We start from the raw sequence: 18,422 nt of genomic DNA on the forward strand, positions 1-18,422 counted from the left end.
TCCCAGATAAAGACTTTGAGAATTTGTGCCTCAAGTGAGAACTCTGGTTTGATTTTTTTTTTTTTTTTTTTTTTTTTTTTTTTTTTTTTTGTGGATAATCTGTTTGTTTTTCTGGGCTGCCCATAGTCTTCCTGGGCATTTTTCCCAACATCAAAGCTCAAAAGTGACAAGACTCTTTTTATTCTGATTCTTCAAAGTCCATTTTTTTTTTCTTCCTTCCATAGAGTGTCACAGGAAATACCATTTCTTGCACTAATCTGATCTTTGTCAGAATAGACACATCACAGGATCCAAATATCTATTCAATGGCCTTCATTACGTCCCTACTAAGTGCTAGGCTGTGTTAGATCTCTTGAATGCTTGTTCATCATACTGTTGATTGATGGTCATAAGGCACACAAGCTATTCACCATTTCAATATTTTCAGGGTCAGTGGTAAGGCTGGCTTTTGAAACTGTTTTCTTGAGTTAGCACTCTAGAAATTATCAAATCCTCTGCCTTTCAGGCACCCCTACCTCCGTAGTTCGGTATAGATTTGGTGTAACTAAATTCCACTCTAACCTTTTTATTTTTAGTAATTAAAAAGGATACCATTTGAAGGAAAATTATCTCTGTGAGAGAGTAAAGCAGGCTAAATTTAAAGGAATTGATGTATGATTTTAGAGCAATGTTCCTCTAAAATGTTAAATCTAAACAGGAATTTGCAGTGGAGGTAGATCATTATGAGACAGCATTTCTGAGTGATACATTTTTTTTTTAAAAAAAAGAAACTGTTTTACTTCTTATAGGTTTTGTTTGCAAAAAATAGCATCTGTGGTGTTGAAATACACAAAATAAACTTCGAACGAATAAAGTTCAAAAGGGAAGCAATTCTGGTGGAGGAATAAATACATTCCTTTCCAAATGCACTGATTTTTAGGGATTGAAGGTACACTGAAATAGCAAAGATTGTCATCCCGTGGAATCATCAAAAAAAGGAATAATGATAGGAGAGCATTTTCATCATTTTTTGCTTGGGTTCTCCCTCTAAAATGATAAGTGCCTATAAATCAATGTTTCTCAACCCTTTAAGATGTGTGGACTTCAGCTTTACAGAAATGTAACAAAAATATGGCATAAATATGTTGTTTGTGGCATTAAGCTCAAAGTACATTTGGATGATGGTTTTGTCATTAGGTTTTCTTTATCAGAATCAACCAAGCTTGAACATCAATCACTATAATCTTGGGAAAATGATACTATTCAAAGCACAATGATAAAGACGATACTGTGATAATGCTGCACATGTTAATTTGTAAATGTTTATTCCTGTAGAGGCTCTAGTGTTCACAATTAAGAGAAAGTGTCCCCAAATCAGTATAACTACTGGAGTCCTTTGAAGAAAGTTGTAATTCCCCATTTGAAACTTGATTGGGAAGGAAAATCGGGGAAGCTGGAAAGACAAAGACTTATGGGGGGGGGCTCTGGATTTTCTTCTCCCAAATGTAGTTGCTGGATCTAGAAAAAAAATATGTGAAAATTAAAATCCTTGGCCAAAAAAAGAGTATGCAGTTGGCTTTTACCCATCCATCATAGCAGGCAGCTGATATTTCAAAATGTTGCCTTCAACCTCCCCTTACCCTCAATGTCAACCACCCGAAATAATCTACATATCAAAAAGCAAATAATTATAAATCCTGGGAGAAATCTGCACAGTGTATCTTTACTAAAACAAAGAGTACCTTTGCGTAGGGGGATGCTTTGATTTAGATTTCCTGGAAAAAATAAAACAGAAAAGCAATTTGGCACATGCTAAATCACTGGAGTGTTATTCTCTTGTGGATGTTACTAGGAAAAATGTATTGTTTAATTGCTACAATAGGTGCAGTGGGGAATAATTGTAATTGTATTCCAATACTGGCTAAACTGATTCATCCCTAGAATATTCTGCAGAGAAGCCTGGCTCTCTACCTGTACACATATTACCCTGTTTCTCTGAAAATAAGACCCAACCAGAAAATAAGCCCTAGCATGATTTTTCGGGATGCACGTAATATAAGCGTTACCCCAAACTAAGCCCCAGTTAAGATCGTCAGCCAGACAGACACATTTAGTACTGTATTTCCCTGAAAATAAGCCCTAATGCATCTTTTGGAGAAAAAATTAATATAAGACTCGGTCTTATTTTCTGGAAAACATGGGTTTATACCTATTGTTCAACTATACTAGCCCAAAGATATTTCCCTGGGAACAGAAGTGAAATTTCTCACTAGCTCAGTTATATCTTTAGGAGACTAAAAGAACAGATGTTACCTGTATATCAACATACCCCAAAAGATATTTCCGTCAGAAATAATTTGTTGCAGAAGTCTTAAATTGTGCTGGGGATGGCCAGGAATAAAGCCCAGCAATAAAGCTCAGAATTGGCAAATTTACATACTTACCTGAACTTTGGAGGCAGAAGTCTCTTTGCCAGAGTTACCAGTTGTTCCAGAGGCAGCAGATTCACGTTCTCCCGAGGCAGGCAATGTGGATGTATTAGGAGATTGAGCAGCAGAGGAAGCAGAGGAAGTAGGGCTAGGTTGTACCAAGGCAGCAGGGGTACCTTTTGCCAAGGGAGCAGGGGTAGATTGTGCTGAGCGAACAGGGAAAGGTTGTGCTGAGTCAATATAGGCATGTTGTGTCAAGGCATCAGGGTCAGATTGTGCTAAGGCGGCAGGGGTGTGTTTTGCCAAGGAAGCAGGGGTAGCTTGTGCCAAAGGAGCGGGAGTAGCTTGCGCTGAATTAGCAGAGGCATGTTGTGTCAAGGGAGCAGGGGTATGTTTTGCTAAGGGAGCAGGTGTAGATTGGGTGGAGGCAGCAATGTTAGGTTTCACAAAAGCAGTGGGGGCAGGTTGTGCAGAGGCAGGATGGACACTTTGTATAGAGGTAGGACGGACACGTTGTTTAGAGGCTGCACGGTTACGTTGTGTCCTGCTAGTACGGTTACGTTGTGCCACAGAAACATGGGTATGTTTTGCTAAGGGAGCAGGGGTAGGTTTTGCTAAGGGAGCAGGAGTAGATTGGGTGGAGACAGCCAGGTTAGGTTTCACAACAGCAGTGGGGGCAGGTTGTGCAGAGGCAGGATAGACACTTTGTGCAGAGGTAGGACGGACACGTCGTCTAGAGGCAGCACGGTTACGTTGTGTCCTGGTAGTATGGTTACGTTGTGTCACAGAAACATGTGTATGTTTTGTTAAGGGAGCAGGGGTAGGTTGTATGGAGTTAGCAGAAGCATGTTGTGTCAAGGCAGCAGTGTCAGATTGTGCAGAAGCAGCAGGAGCATGTTTTGCTAAGGGAGCAGGAGTAGGTTGTGCTGAGTCAAAAGAAACATGTTGTATCAAGGGAGCAGGGTCAGGTTGCACAGAGGCAGCCAGGTTAGGTTGTGTGGAGGCAGCCAGGTTAGGTTGTACAGCAGCAGTGGGGGCAAGTTGTGCAGAGGTAGGATGGACACGTCGTTTAGAGGCCACACGGTTACGTTGTGTCCTGGTAGTACGGTTACGTTGGGCAACAGAAACATGGGTATGTTTTGCTAAGGGAGCAGGGGTAGGTGGTGCTGAGTCAGCAGAAGCATTTTGTGCAGAGGTGCCAGTATCAGATTGTGCAGAGGCAGTAGTATCAGATTGTGCAGTGGTAGCAGAGTCAGATTGTGCAGAAGCTACCAGGTTAGATTGTACAGCAGCAGCAGTGTCAGATTGTGTAGACGGAACAGGGTTAGGTTGTGCAGAGGCCGCAGGCTTAGGTTTTGTAAAGACAGCAGGCTCAGGTTGCACAAAAACTGAATGGGCATGTTGTGCAGAGGCAACATGGCCATGTGATCCAAAAGTAGGAACAATCTGTTCTCCAAAAGCACTATAAGTACACTTTATCAAGGCACCAGTGGCAGGTTGAGCAAAGACAGCAGGGGAACGTTGTGCAAAGGCAGGAGGGACAGGTTGAGTAGGGAGAGACAATGCAGAACCACCAGAATACTGAGGACTATGAAGAGCAGGAGGAATAGACCCAGTTTGAAGTTGGGCAGCAGACACATATTGTGCAAGGAAAGGTTCTTGGGGATGTGAACTATGATCCTTATTAATGACAGATGGATTCCAATGTTTAGACTGTTGCTGCAGAACAGAGATAAGGGGAATAAAACCACAAGATATAGTAATTGATGTCAATTGTTTTCTATGAAGCTCATTTTAAAAATCTACCAACCATACTGAAGCCTGTGAATGCTTCTCCTTCCAGTGGCTGTCCAGCAAAGATGGGTTACATAAATTTTCCTCTACCTCTTTTTCTGCCCTCCTACACTGGTAGGTTAGCATTACTTCCTGGAGCTGCCTGGAACTTGCATCCCAAACATTTACCGGTACAACTGACTTCCACTGCACATTCTAAGAGTTGGGACTATCCCCAAATGATTCCATCTGGGCTCCCGTAAATAACAAACCACCAAGTGTAGCTTTAAAGAGGGACAGGCTTATCACAATACTAACTTTGAAGGATTTAAATCCACTTCATTGCAGGGAGCTGGATACATAGAAAACATTGGGAAATTTAGTCTTCTGCAAGAGCTTGGATTTTGGGACTGTCAGGGAAGACAGATCTGCCTCTCCAGCCTTCCTCAACTTCCTTCCAGCAAACAAATGCTTCCAACGTCCCTGTTCTGGCAGGACAAGCTCTTATGAATGTTTAACTGTGCTTGGCTAAACAGGATTCAGGATCTAATACTGTGGTTCTAGAACCTATGAAGTACTGTATCTGTGGTGTGATGGAGAAGTCAAAAAATGGTTGTAATTACTAGATAAGAGAAGAGGGAAGCTGCATAATTCCCCTTGTAGCTGAGGAATTTGGGGAGTTGAATTCCACACATCTTAAAGTTGTCAAGGTTGAGTATTACTATCTTAGAGCAACAAAATTCCTTTCAATTTCACTGCTCATATCTGCTTATACAAAATTCAAAATTGCATAAATTGGAAGTTATGTCCATGACAAAGGAAATGTTTAAAACTTAAGCAATATGCAGACCAACAAACAAAGCCTTCCTCACTTCCCTGGTCACTATAGTTTAGGACACAACTATAACAATTTGAAAAAAAAAGCATACTCACTATGTCAGAATAGTCAGGTGAAGCTATTCCAGGATACATAGAAAAGAGTGGATAGTAATGAGGGACAGCAGACCCAAATGGTTGGATGGCGACAGGTAAAGATTGTTGAGCAGTGCCTACATCAGAGTAGTCTTGAAGATAACTAGGGTAGCCTTGGGGATAAAATGGGAAACCTTGAGGATAAAAAGGGTAGCCTTGTGGAAAACCAGGATAATTATATGTGGATAGAGAAGGTCGATGATACTGCAGAATGAAACAATCAGAACAGAAAAATCAAAATAGAGTGACTAATCTCAACAATCCCCATTAAAGAAAACCCATCAACCACATGGAAGCCCATGGATGTATCTCCTCCCAGACGCTGTCCTGCAGAGATGAGTGACAGGAGTTTTCCCCCTGTCCCAGGACACGTCTCTTTCTGCCCTCCCACTGTGGTGGATTACAGTTCCCAGCAGCACTGCATCCTGGAGGTGCCTAGAACTTGCATTCCAAATATTTACCAGGTTCAAAGGATTTCTGCAGCATATCTTAAATGTTGGCATTATTCTCAAATGGTTCCTTCTGGGCTCCTGTAAAAAATAAACAACTAAGTGTAAACTTAGCAAGCGACAAATTTATCACAGAGCTAACCTGGATATGACTGCATAGAAAAAGCTGAGAAATTAAATCCTCAAGAGTTTGGATTTGGGGGCTATTGAGGGAAACAGATGTGGACCTCCAGCCTTCCCCAACTACTCTCCAACAAACAGATACTTCACATTTTCCTGCACTGATAGAAAAGAACGTTATGAGCTATATTTGGCTAAATAAGAATGAAGGCCCCAGACTGGCTGTGATTCTGGAATCTATTGTGAACATAACTCTGGTCCTGTGAAAAAGTCAATGGTCGAAATTACTAAATAAGGGAAGAGGGGAGGGGTAAATCTTGTATCTCATATTCTGGGGCAATAAAACTGTGTTTATCTACCCCAAGGGTAAGCAACCTTGGCTCTTTTATGACTTGTGGACTTCAGCTCCCAGAATTCCTGAGCAAGCCATGCTGAGGAGCAAGGGAGAGGTTTCCAAGCTGAGCCATGCTGGCTCAGGAATTCTGGGGGTTGAAGTCCACGAGTCATAAAAGAGCCAAGGTTGCCTACCTCTGGTCTACCCTATACGGCTCAAAGAGCTTCCCACTTCTGAAAAAGCGAAGCAGTGGTTCCAGAAGGCAGAAGGGGAGGGCTTGCTGCCCATTCTCTGTTTCTTGTGGTTCACCATCCTAAGACAGCTTCTTCATCTTAACAGTGGCAGGGCCAACTCCATTTCTGCTAGCAAGAAGCAGAACCAAAGAGGTTTTTTTTGGAGGGGAGGACAGGAAGAAAAAGGGCATTGTAGTGCCATGTATACCATCTTGCTCCTGGACATTGCTGAATAAGTACTTCAAAGCAGGGGTCCCCAACCACCAGGCCACAGTCCAGTACTGGTTCATGGTTTATAGGAACTGGGCTGCACAGCTGGAGGTGAGCAGCAGGTGAGTGGGCAAATGTAATGCACTTGAATCGTCCTGTACCCACCCACCCACCCCCCCCAGTCCATGGAAAAATTGTCTTCCATGAAACTGGTCCCAGCTGCTCTAAAGTTTCTCCTAGCAGCCCAGACATGTTGGCTGTTCCCAGAATTCTTCCTGAAATAAAGAACCACCATACGGCTTCCAAGTTTAACAATATAGCTGCTAGTGGTTCTTCACTCAAAAGCCCTTCATTGTTCCTCTAACCAAATCAACCCTTGGAATATATTCATATTTTTTTCCCTCATGTAGCTTACCCATGGCCTCCTCTGGTCAAAGATCTTTTTGCAGATTTCAACTAATTTCTAATATAAAGAAGGAAAAACAGAGAGAGTTACCTTGCATTGCATTTTCCTTCACCTGTCCTTCAAATTGGAGAAATGAAGCCATTCCTTCTATTACCTAACACTCCCTTTGGCTTCCGAGAATCAATAAAAATTAAAGCTGTTCTTGGGTCCAATGATTTCAAGAGTTTCCTTGGCAGTGCTAGGCAAGTGACTTCCCATTCAAGAGTGCTTCCCTGGTGTCTCCTAATCCTCACCCATCCAAATTCTAACCAGGTCCAACACTGCTTAGCTTAATATCTTTCTACTGTTATTTTAAATCATGGTGGGTTTCATATGTCTATAATGCAAAGCCAAGAGTGTGGCTGTCATATTTCACAACAGCTGCTTTAACACTTAATGCTATCCATGAATCTGACCCATATCTCTTCAACTTGGGGATGGGGGGTGAGAATTAAACTTGATGCTTCTGTTCAGGAATACATCATTTCAATTGTTCCACCTGAAGTTTGGGGTCTGATATAGAAAGCAGTAAATGATAATAAATATTTCCATATACTTACACCCATCAAATGGATCTAGCAAACAAAAAGAGAGAGAGAGACACAATATTTAGAAAGAACCTTTAACTCTTGTTTAATTGCAGTTCCCTTGCTACAGGACGAAAACAATTTTAAGAAGAGACAGAGGATTCCCAATCTTTTTAACACACTCCATGTTTGTGTTTAGTAGCCCTCGTCTAGTGTTCAGAACTGGAACTGGCAACTCGGTTGCTAAATGATATAGTCACAAGGTGTAAAATCATATAGCCACAACTGAGTTTATGATATTATATCAGATTTCCTTTGCTGTATTGTGTGAGAAGTATATTATTCAAGCAGGTGGGTGATTCCAAACGCTTGGGAAAGTTTTTGAACTCAGTTTACAAGGAAGTAGAAGGGAAAAATATAGGTCTTTCTGTATGAACTTGTCTAAACTATATAACAACAACAACATCATCATCATCATCAACAACAACAACAACAACAATAATAATAATAATAATAATAATAATAATAATAATGGAGTTGGAAGGGACCTTGGAGGTCTTCTAATCCAACCCCCTGCTCAGGCAGGAAACCTTATACCATTTCAGACAAATGGCTGTCCAGTCTCTTCTTAAAAACTTCCAGTGTTGGAGCAATCACAGCTTCTGGAGGCAGGTTGTTCCACTGATTAATTGTTCTAACAATTAACTGAGCAACATTAAATACATATGAGCAACACTGAATACATTTCAGTAACTCTTCTTAGATAATTTCAGGAATGGTCATTGAAAAAGTCCAGGTGCTTCCAGAAAGAGAACTCCTAATGATGTAAAATAAAAAGCATGCCATTCTTAAGATATTGCTTTATACATAGATGGAAAACTAATGGGAAAGCACTAGGGACAAACTGATGGAACTTCTATAAATGCTTATGAATCAAGCAAAGTAATTGCAGTTTATTTTCATATTTGATTATATTTATTATCTGTGTATTTTTGCCTGCCATGAGAGAAAATGACTGGATCTCTCCATCATCTCAAATATTGAACTTATATTTTGGAAAGAAATCTCTGTACAAAACCTTTTACAATGAAAGTCTTTGCATTGTTTGATTTATGTAAATAAACCAGACATCTTTCAAATATACAGACAAATTCTGCTTGCTGCGTGATTGGTTAGAGCACAATTTTGGAAAAGTTTAGAGCCTGCATTGTTAGATGTGTGATATGAATAATGATATTTTTAATTTTTTAATCTTATTACTTCTATTGTAGATTTTTATCTATTTTTTATACAATGTAGTAATGTATACTTTTAATAACACTCCCATTTGAATTGTTTGAATCTGGTTCTTTAAATAATCTTTCTGAAAACAAATACAACACTAATCATACACTTATATTATTCAACGTTTATCTTCTCCTTCCGCTTGGAAGCTGATCGTTAAATGTTCTTTTAATGCTTCTTTTACTTTGAAAGAAAGCTTCTTGAATTTTTGCAGTGGGGCAGATCTGAGATTCCAGAGCAAGCAAAACCAAAGGGAACAAGCATCTAAAACTGGTAGAAACAAGATAAGAACTCACCAGCTTTTCAGGTCTAAAGTGATCCTATGGACAAACACCAAACACATAAAGACATAGAGTGAGGGGACAAATACTTTTCTTTTTGTCAATTTTTCCATAAAAAGTGAAAAATCCTGCAAAGAGCATCTGAGAATCCTCTAATCTGGGAAAGGGCAGCTAAAGATAATAATAATAATAATAATAATAATAATAATAATAATAATAATAATAATAACAACAACGACAACAACAACAACGACAATGACAACAACAACAACAACAACAATAGTACAGCAGAATAGAACTGGAGAAGATAACAAAATACAAAGACCTACAAATAGAAATAGAAAGACTGTGGCAAAAGCAAGCAAGGGTAGTACCAATAGTCATAGGCTCCTTGGGTGCAATCCCAAAACAACTGGAGCACCACTTGAACACCATTGGCATTGACAAATTCGCTATTAGTAAATTGCAAAAGGCGGCCTTATTAGGAACTGCTTCCATCCTGCGACGATACCTGTAATACCATCAAACATCCACATCTGCCTATCCCAGGGCCTGGGTAAGGACTCGATAGGTAGACAAAATGCCAAATCCAGTCTGAACATCTGGCTGACTGTGCGATGATCCATAATAATAATAATAATAGTAATAATAGATGATGATGATGATGATGATGATGATGATGATGATGATGATGATGATGATGGAAGGGACCTAGTCCAACCCCCTGTTCAGGCAGGAAACCCTATACCATTTCAGACAAATGGCTGTCCAGTCTCTTCTTAAAAACTCCCAATGTTGGAGCATTCACCGCTTCTGGAGGCAGGTTGTTCCACTGGTTGATTGTTCTGTCAGGAAATTTCTCCTTAGCTCTAGGTTGCTTCTCTTCTTGGTTAGTTTCCATCCGTTGCTTCTTGTCCGGCCTTTGGATGCTTTGGAGAATAGCTTGACTCCCTCTTCTTTGTGGCAGCCCCTGAGATATTGGAGCACTGCTATCATGTCCCCCCTAGTCCTTCTCTTCATTAAACTAGACATACCCAATTCCAGCAGCATTTCCTTATATGTTTTAGCCTCCAGTCCCCTGATCATCTTTGTTGCTCTTCTCTGCACTCTTTCTAGAGTCTCAACATCTTTTTTATATCGTGGTGACCAAAATGAGAGGTCTGTCTTCCCACCCACCACCCCCTGCTTCATCCCAATCCACAAGGCTATGCTTCACAAAGCACCTACCTACCCAGATTTGGGACCCTCTAACCTTGAATGGGACCCTAATATTTTCGTGGCCAGGTACTTTTGGGGGTTTTCTCAAATAGGTATAATATGAGCAGGCAAAAGTTATACTCACTGATGAGTCCAAGTGTCTAAAAGGCCACTGCAGAAAGAAGAAAAACATGACTTTCATTCTTGGCAAAATAGCTGTAATAGACATTTAAATATACAAAAGGCAAACATCCATTCTCTCTGTCTCTCATATAAGCCTATATATGCACATGGTGTGTGTGTGTGTGTGTGTGTGTGTGTGTGCGCGCGCATAATATTTAGGCCTGCAGATCTTTTTTGTGTTTCAGATATATAATAAACTACATAAGCTCATAGTTACTTTTAAGTGTGAGTTGGGCAGCTTATAAATTAAATAAATAAAATAATAAATATCTCTATAGACACCCAAATGATTTGGGAGCAAGACTATGAGGCCCCAGGATTTCAAGGCCAGATATTTGTGTGTGGGGGGGTCTCTCTAATGGGTACAATAGGAGCAGGCAAAATGGCTGCTGAGCCAAAATGCCTAAGAAACCACTGCAGGAAAAAAGAAAAACATGGATTTCTTCCTTGGTGAAATAGTTTTTATACTTCTTTATATAGGCATTTAATTGATATAAAATGCAAACTTGCAGTCTCTCTCTCTCAGTCTCTCTCTCTCTCTCTCTCTCTCTCTCTCTCTCTCTCTCTCTCTCTCTCTCTCTCTCTCTCTCAGAATATACATACACATGGATGTATGACCATAATATTTGTGCCACCAAATCTTTCTTATATTCCAGTAATTCAGAGTTGTTTTTAATGGTGAGATAGGCAGGATATAAATTTAATAAACAGAATAATAAATTTGCATTTGAAACCCAAATATAAAGAGACAAAGAACTTTAACAAATGCATAAGATTTTCCCAAACAATTACACGTATTTAGAAAGACGGAGAGTGAAAACAGCACAAGATACAAAAAGGCAAGCAGAAATTTCTTTAAATGCTAAACAAGGCTGCCAGCTCTAAGAGCACACTTTACCCCCCCCCCAAAAAAAAAAAACAATATTAAGTCGCTAAAGAAAAAAATAGAACCAAAATTTCAAGTTTTAAAAGACCAAAATCTCCTCAAAAGGTAGTACTTTGTTTCAGAGTACAGTACAGTATAACCTCTTTATAAACAGGTAATAACTAAATATAGTAAACAAATATGGAGATGTGACTTCAAAATGGATAAAAACAGTATTTTGGGTTGTGGATCTGAACCCCAATTGTTTGGGATGCAGTGGAGAGAAATGTGAGCAAAGGTAACTTCAGGGTATGGTCAAATAGTCAAGATGGTGACTATAGTGATCAAAATTATTTTATGTCTCTGTGTGTGTGTTTTTGATTATGCTTTGTGGGTTCTCTTGATAATCACCAAACTCTTAACAGTTATCTTAATCCCACAGTACTCCTAGGTAGGAAGTAATTGAAACAGAATTTGGGAACTTCAGACTATAAGCAGAGAGCCTATTCTTCAACAAAGGCAAAGAAAATAAAAGGGCACGCAGAAACTCATACTTACAAATGGAGAGTGCTGTAGAACAGAGTTTCCAATATAAGCATCATCTCTGAAGCCAGGATTCCCCTATAGAAATTGAAAGATACATTACAAACCAGTTCTATGGATGACCTTAATATCCTTCCTAGGCAAAGCTTATAGGCATCCAGAATAATCTTAATAAATAATGTTTACATTCTGCATTTTCTCTGAAAGCCTCTAAATAGTACATACAGAAGTTTTGTATAATTTTATCCTTACAACAACTCTAGGAAAGGTTGCTACAGGTAGCCCTTGGTTAGCAACTGCCTCAATGAATTATAGGGGTGATTTAAAACAAAAACACTCTGAGACCAGTGCCTATGGTTGCAATTTTCATCGCATTTTTTTCCCAGTCACAGATTTGCCATTATATGTGGTCAGTAATCACGGTCCTGTATCAAATTGTAATCACAGACATGTGATTTTAGCAATTGCTTTACTTGCTGGTCCCAATTGTGGTTACTAAATCAGGACTACCTTAGTAGTTTTCACATTATTTTTACTTTAAGTAAACTCTGTTATAAGATCCTGCAGCAGTAAGGAGTGAAGGGAGAATATCCCAGATGTCTATCTTCCTTCTCTGTCCTCAAGCGGTGTCTGTCTCAACACAATCCCCCAGAGCTACCCTTGATAGTATACCTATCCCAGATGTGGGATCCCCTACCCCTGAATGGGACCCTGAAATTTTCAGGGTCAGATCATTTTGGGGAGTTTCTCTTAAATTGGTACAATAGGAACAGGCATAGGTTATACTTACTGTTAAGCCAAAATGTCTAAAAGACCACTACAGAAAGAAAGAAAAAACCACACAAACATTTAAATATATAAAATACAAACTTATGTTTTTTTTTCTTTTATATAAGCATAGACATACATATGTATATACAGCTTTTATATATGCACACACATACATATGATAAATCTTTCCAATTCATGCCAAATCCTTCTGATATTTCAGTTATATAATAAATTATCATTATTAAATTGTGTAAAAAAAAACAAACCTTCTGGTCATAATAGAATCATTGATGTGAGGCAGATCATCAGTCTAATTGAATATTTGAAATCCCCTTGAAAAAGTGTGGGATCTAATGGGTTTATCCAATTACATATGAATTTTAATGAGGTTAATCTGGATCTCCTTGGTGGAACTTTACCTGATCCCTATTTATTATGTTTAAGATTTTGGTAGGATCCAAGAGTGAGCAGTTAAGTCTCGGATTAACCCACAAGGTTTGAGCCACAGAGGTGTCTTTACCACCTCACAAGTTACTTTTCCTAAAATGCAGGTTTCATCTCACCTGGGCATCTGTGCTGAGCACAGAAATCAACAAGGCAGCACCCACAAAGGACAGCTTCATTTCTCTCAGCTTGAAGCCCTTGATGAGAAAGTAAGTACGGTTAAGAACAGATCTTTACTTGATGTATCAGCACAACCCAGTCTGCCCAAACTGAAAGGAGCAATTGATGATGCCTTCAAATTACCTGCAGAGAAAGGTTTGAAGGGTTCATTCAGAAGGAAAGATCTGGTGCCAAATGAAACATTCCACCACCCTCTCTCTCTATTTTTTTTTTTTAGTATGATCTTGACTTGTGAGAAAATATTGATGCAACCTCACCCTCTAATTTATCTGATAACAAGTGGAGAGATTCTGAAAGTTCATTAGTGACCTTTCAAAGCCTTTATCTTATCTTTGTCCCATCTTTTGATTATCTTATCTTAGTTCCCGTGATTTGTTTTTATTCTTGGGGGGGGGGGAAGATATGAGACGGAAAGGGATTCTTTTACCAACTTTCAGGTTTCTGAATTGTAGGATGGATAACTAATTTGAGGAAATGCTACTGGTTTTCTGCTTGTCTTTCCTTTCATGATTCCTAGAATGGTCTTCACAAGGAAGGGTCCAAGGAAGAATAATTTTAGCCTAATCATCTGTGCCTCAAGTGAGAACTCTGTTTTTATTTTTTTTGGGGAGATAATCTGTTTGTTTGTTTATTTGTTTGTTTGCTTGTTTTTCTTGGCTGCCCATAGTCTTCGCAAGCATTTTCTCCAACACCAAAGCTCAAACATGTCAAAATTCCTTTTATTCTGCTTCTTCAAAGTCTTTTTTTTTTCCCCTTCCTTCTATAGAGTGTCACAGGAAATACCATTTCTTACACTAAACTGATCTTTGTCAGAATAGACACATCACAGGATCCAAATATATTTTCGTTGCCCTTCACTGCTTCCATACTAAGTGCTAGGCTGCATTAGATATCTTGAACATTTGTTCAACAAAGGATCATACCATTGATGGATAGTCATAAGGCACAGAGGCTATTCACCATTTCAATATTTTCATGGTCAGTGGTAAAGCTGGCTTTTGTAGCTGTTTTCTTGAGTGAATGCTCTAGAAATGATCAAATTCTCTGGTTTTCAGGCACTCCTATCTCTGCACTTCGGTATAGATTTGATATAAATAAATTCTATTTTCCCACTCTACCCCTAACTCATGGGTTAAACAATGAAGCCAAACAGTTATAGCCTTTTTTATTTTCGTAATTAAAAAGGATACCACTTGAAGGAATGTTAGATCCCTGTGAGAGAGTAAAGCATGCTTAATTACAAAGGAATTGATGTATGATTTTAGAGTTTTGTTCCTTTAAAATGTTAAATTTAAAGAGGATGAAATTTGCAGTAGATATGGATCATTAGGAGACAGAATTTCTGAGTAACAATATTTTTAAGAAACTGTTTTACTCCTTATGAAAAAAATGGTACCTATGGTATGAAATACACAGAACAAACTTTGAATAAATAAAATTTAAAAAGGGAGTGATGCTAGCAGAGGAATAAATATGCTGCTTTCCAAATGCATTGATTTTCAGGAATTGAAGATACATTTAAAGATCAGGGATTAACTCACGGGTCTTTTAAATTGAAACAAAAAGATGATAAAATAGCATTCTGGCTCAATGTGAGGTCAGAATGAAGCCACTATATAATTACTAACTGAGCAGCCATATACTCTTTTGATTTTCTCACTTTTCCCTTTTTTTGGCTATGATACTATGGAACTATTTATTTTCTGAATGTTTATTTTATGATGTTTTATTCGCTTTGGTGATGTAATTTTATTAAATCTATAAAGGAGAAGAGAAAAGCAAGTACAGAAACAGAATCTGAGGCACACAAAGCACCAAATTTTTTTTCTCCTGCTGGGAAAACGGTTGGAGATCAAAAAGACACAGCAAGCTGGCAATCTTTAGGCCTTCTTCTCTTTTTTTTTTTTTTTTTTTTGTCCCTTAGAGCGTTGGTCATATCCAATCTATGTGACTTCTTTATGCAGAGTACAAATCAGTCTTATTGTGGTTAGAATGCAGTTTTGCAGGCAAACACTGCCCACAGCCTGGAGTTCGATCCTGACCAGCTTAAGGTTGACTCAGCCTTCCAGCCTTCCAAGGTCAGTAAAATGAGGATCCAGACATTTTAAACTGCCCGAGTGTGCTGTAAAGCACTATGGACTGGTATATCAGTCTAAGTGCTATTTCTGTAGCTATTGTATCCTATCAGTCATTCAAACTCACAACCCTATGGATTGACTTTTGGCCCAATGGGGTCGGCACTAAATGAATAAACTTCCAAGATTGCCAAATCTTATTTCAAGCTCCCATGAGGACTTAGTGCCATCCCAGGTGTTTGGGACCATGGATGAATGGAAAGAAGACTTTTTGAAAGGGGTGTCATGGACAATATCTGAAAGTGTCATAGGTGTCTGCAAAGGTGAGGCTACATTTCCCTGAAAACTGCAGTCGGATCATTATCCAGTTGTTCAAGACAAGGGGAGACTGTTAAACTTAAGGCATGTCCTCTTCCCCTATTATTGATAAGGTACAAAGACTTTTCTTTTTTTTTATTAAAGATTTTTTATTTTCCATTTATCCAGCATAATTATACAACAAAATTCACTTTACAAAATAAAATAAATTCATAACCATAACCATAGGTGCCGCTTGCTCATTCCCCCCAAGCTGCATCCACCCTCTCCAATACCTTCCCTACTTCCCTCCTCTTTCTCTCCTCCCCTCACTACTCTCTTCCCCTCCCCTTCTCCTCTTACCATCTACAGGAATGCAGCATAGGGGAAATGCCCATGCAGCACCTCTCCATAAATTACCATATCTACATTATCCTATTCTACCTATTTACCCTCCCACTCACCCATCCACCCACCCTCAACCTCCCCCCCTCACTTCCCAGAGCAGAGTACAGGGTTATTAATAACAAACTTAACAATATACAAAAAAAAAAAGAAAAAAAGAAAAGAAAAAAATCATACTTAGCCCTTAACTCCCCTTAAATTACATCATCATAAACAAATCTCTTATAAAACATTTACTATAAAATTTACTCATAAAATAAATGAAACTTTATAGTCCCATACTTCTTCTGAATATAATCTATCCATCTTCTCTATACAATAATATATCTTTCTTGTGTATGATCCTTTAAATAAGCAGAAATTTTTGCCATTTCTGCAAAATTAGAAACTTTAAATATCCATTCTTCTAGAGTAGGCAGTGAATCTTTCTTCCAATATGAACCTACTAATAACCTTACTGCAGTTAATAAATTCAACATTAAATAGTTTCTTTATCATCTAAATCCACAAAAATACCCAATAAGAATAATTGAGGAGTAAACTTTATCTTCCTTTTAAAAATATTTTGAATGTTCCACCAAATCATAATCCAAAAAGCCTTTACCTTTTTACAATTCCACCAAACGTGAAGATAAGTCGCATCCGTGTTGCCACATCTCCAACATTTGGGTTGTAAATTAGAGTACATACAAGATAATTTTTTAGGATCTAGATGCCACCTATAAAACATTTTATAAAAATTTTCCCTCAAGTTTTGAGCTTGTGTAAATTTAACATTTCTGATCCAAATTATTTCCCATAAATCCAATGGGATCGGTTCCTGGAAATTCTGAGCCCATTTAATCATACAGTCTTTAACCAATTCTGTTTCTGAATCTAATTCTATTAAAGCATTATAAATTCTTTTTATATGAGCCTGATTCTGATCTTTAATCTGAATTACCAAATTTTCATCTTCTAATGTTATTCCCTCTTTCTTATCTAAAGTCCATCTATCCACTATTTGTAAGTACTGAAACCATGATTGTAAAATATTTTCTTGCCTTAATACATCTAAAGATTTTAAATGCCAATCCAAACCTGACCAAATTAATAATTCTTTATACGAAATTTTGTCAAAATTCATCCCCTTAGAAATTCCCTCAATTGCATGTCCAGGAATCCTCCAGATAGGTATTTTATAATTTAACCTATAATAATACTTTTTCCAAACTCGAAGTAAAGCATTCCTCAAAATATGGTCCGGTCAACTTTCTTATTAAAAATTAAATATGCATGCCAACCATACATTAAGTCCCACCCTTCAAGAGAAAGAATATCCTTATTTGTTAAATTAAGCCAATCACTTATCCAAGTTAAGGTGGCTGCATCATAATATAATTTCAAATTAGGTTATAAGTTCTAATAAACAATCAACCGCTTGAGTCGGTTGTTCCAAAATTAAAACAAATCATCCGCAAAAACCCGCAATTTATATTTATTCTTTTTTATCTTTATACCCTTGAGTACCGTTGATTCTCGAATCTGAATCAACAAAATCTCCATTGTTAAAACAAATAACAATGGAGATAATGGACATCCTTGTCTTGTTCCCTTTTCAATATTAAAAGTTTCAGTCAGTCCCCCATTAACAACAATTTGAGCAGATTGTTGCTGATATATAGCTTTAAGCGCATGTAAAAACTTATCCCCGAAATTCATTTTCTCTACCAATGAGAATAAAAATTGCCAATCTAATTGATCAAAAGCTTTCTCGGCATCCAAAAATATAAAAGCCACAGGAATCTGATTATTCTTATCCAAATACTCAATTAAATTAATAATTTGTCTTACATTGTATTTCATATATCGCCCTGTTATAAATCCTGATTGATCACTATGAATCAAATCCTTCATAACCTGCATTAGTCTGTTTGCCAAAATTTTAGAGAAAATCTTATAATCTACATTTAACAAAGATATTGGCCTATAATTCTTAGGCTCTGTAAGATCTTGATCCTCCTTCGGGATCAATGATATAAACACTCTTTTCCAGGAAGGGGGCACTTGAGCTCCCAACAAAATACTATTAAACAGCTCCTTTAATGGGTCCATCATTTCTTCAGATAAAATTTTATAATACATTGACGTCAATCCATCTGTTCCTGGAGACTTTCCCACCTTTAACTGCTTAATAGCTAAACCAATTTCCTCCACAGTAATTAAACAATTCATCCCATTTTGTTGTTCCTCAGAAAGTTTAGGAAAGTGTACTAATTGTAAATATTTATCTATATCCATTCCCTTTATATTATCACTTGAATATAACTTTGTATAAAAGTCTAAAAAACTCTTTTTAATCAAATTATGCTGAAAAACCTCAGTACCTTTATATTTTACTTTCTCTATAATCCTAGCCTTCTGTTTCTTTCGTAATTGATAAGCCA

The 18,422-nt window shown here is 38.0% G+C and overlaps 2 protein-coding genes across 4 annotated transcripts in view; one reads left to right on the forward strand and one right to left on the reverse strand.

The window, feature by feature from the left end:
- Positions 1-18,422, forward strand: part of LOC120315353 — a 119,389-nt gene that overhangs the window by 66,015 nt on the left and 34,952 nt on the right. The window lies entirely within an intron of this gene.
- Positions 1,274-13,400, reverse strand: LOC120315154 (mucin-5AC-like). Of its 3 annotated transcripts, none has more exons than XM_039359035.1 (13): positions 13,343-13,400; positions 13,159-13,236; positions 12,615-12,641; positions 11,840-11,902; positions 10,379-10,405; positions 9,052-9,075; positions 7,505-7,519; positions 6,915-6,962; positions 5,615-5,683; positions 5,115-5,357; positions 2,424-4,121; positions 1,722-1,754; positions 1,274-1,497 (listed from the first exon to the last, which is right to left on the reverse strand). In XM_039359035.1, the coding sequence occupies exons 1-12, from the start codon at positions 13,367-13,369 to the stop codon at positions 1,746-1,748; spliced, it is 2,328 nt and encodes a 775-aa protein (XP_039214969.1). In that variant the 5' UTR covers positions 13,370-13,400; the 3' UTR covers positions 1,274-1,497; positions 1,722-1,745. The 3 variants fall into 3 exon arrangements, with proteins under 3 accessions (XP_039214969.1, XP_039214959.1, XP_039214980.1); XM_039359025.1 differs by having other exon boundaries at positions 2,424-4,127; positions 13,343-13,398; XM_039359046.1 differs by lacking the exon at positions 9,052-9,075 and having other exon boundaries at positions 2,424-4,127; positions 13,343-13,399.

This window comes from Crotalus tigris, unplaced genomic scaffold, assembly GCF_016545835.1.
Source record: "Crotalus tigris isolate CLP2741 ecotype Arizona unplaced genomic scaffold, ASM1654583v1 scf7180000017576.4783729, whole genome shotgun sequence".
Taxonomy (NCBI): domain Eukaryota; kingdom Metazoa; phylum Chordata; class Lepidosauria; order Squamata; family Viperidae; genus Crotalus; species Crotalus tigris.

Coding starts and splice junctions, on each gene's coding strand:
- LOC120315154 (XM_039359025.1), bottom strand. CDS start 13,369: ATGAACCCTTCAAACCTTTCTCTGCAG. Junction 5,358..5,614: donor GCAGAAATCCTTTGAACCTG/GTAAATATTTGG, acceptor TTCATTCTGCAG/TATCATCGACCTTCTCTATC. Junction 4,128..5,114: donor CACCTGACTATTCTGACATA/GTGAGTATGCTT, acceptor TCTGTTCTGCAG/CAACAGTCTAAACATTGGAA.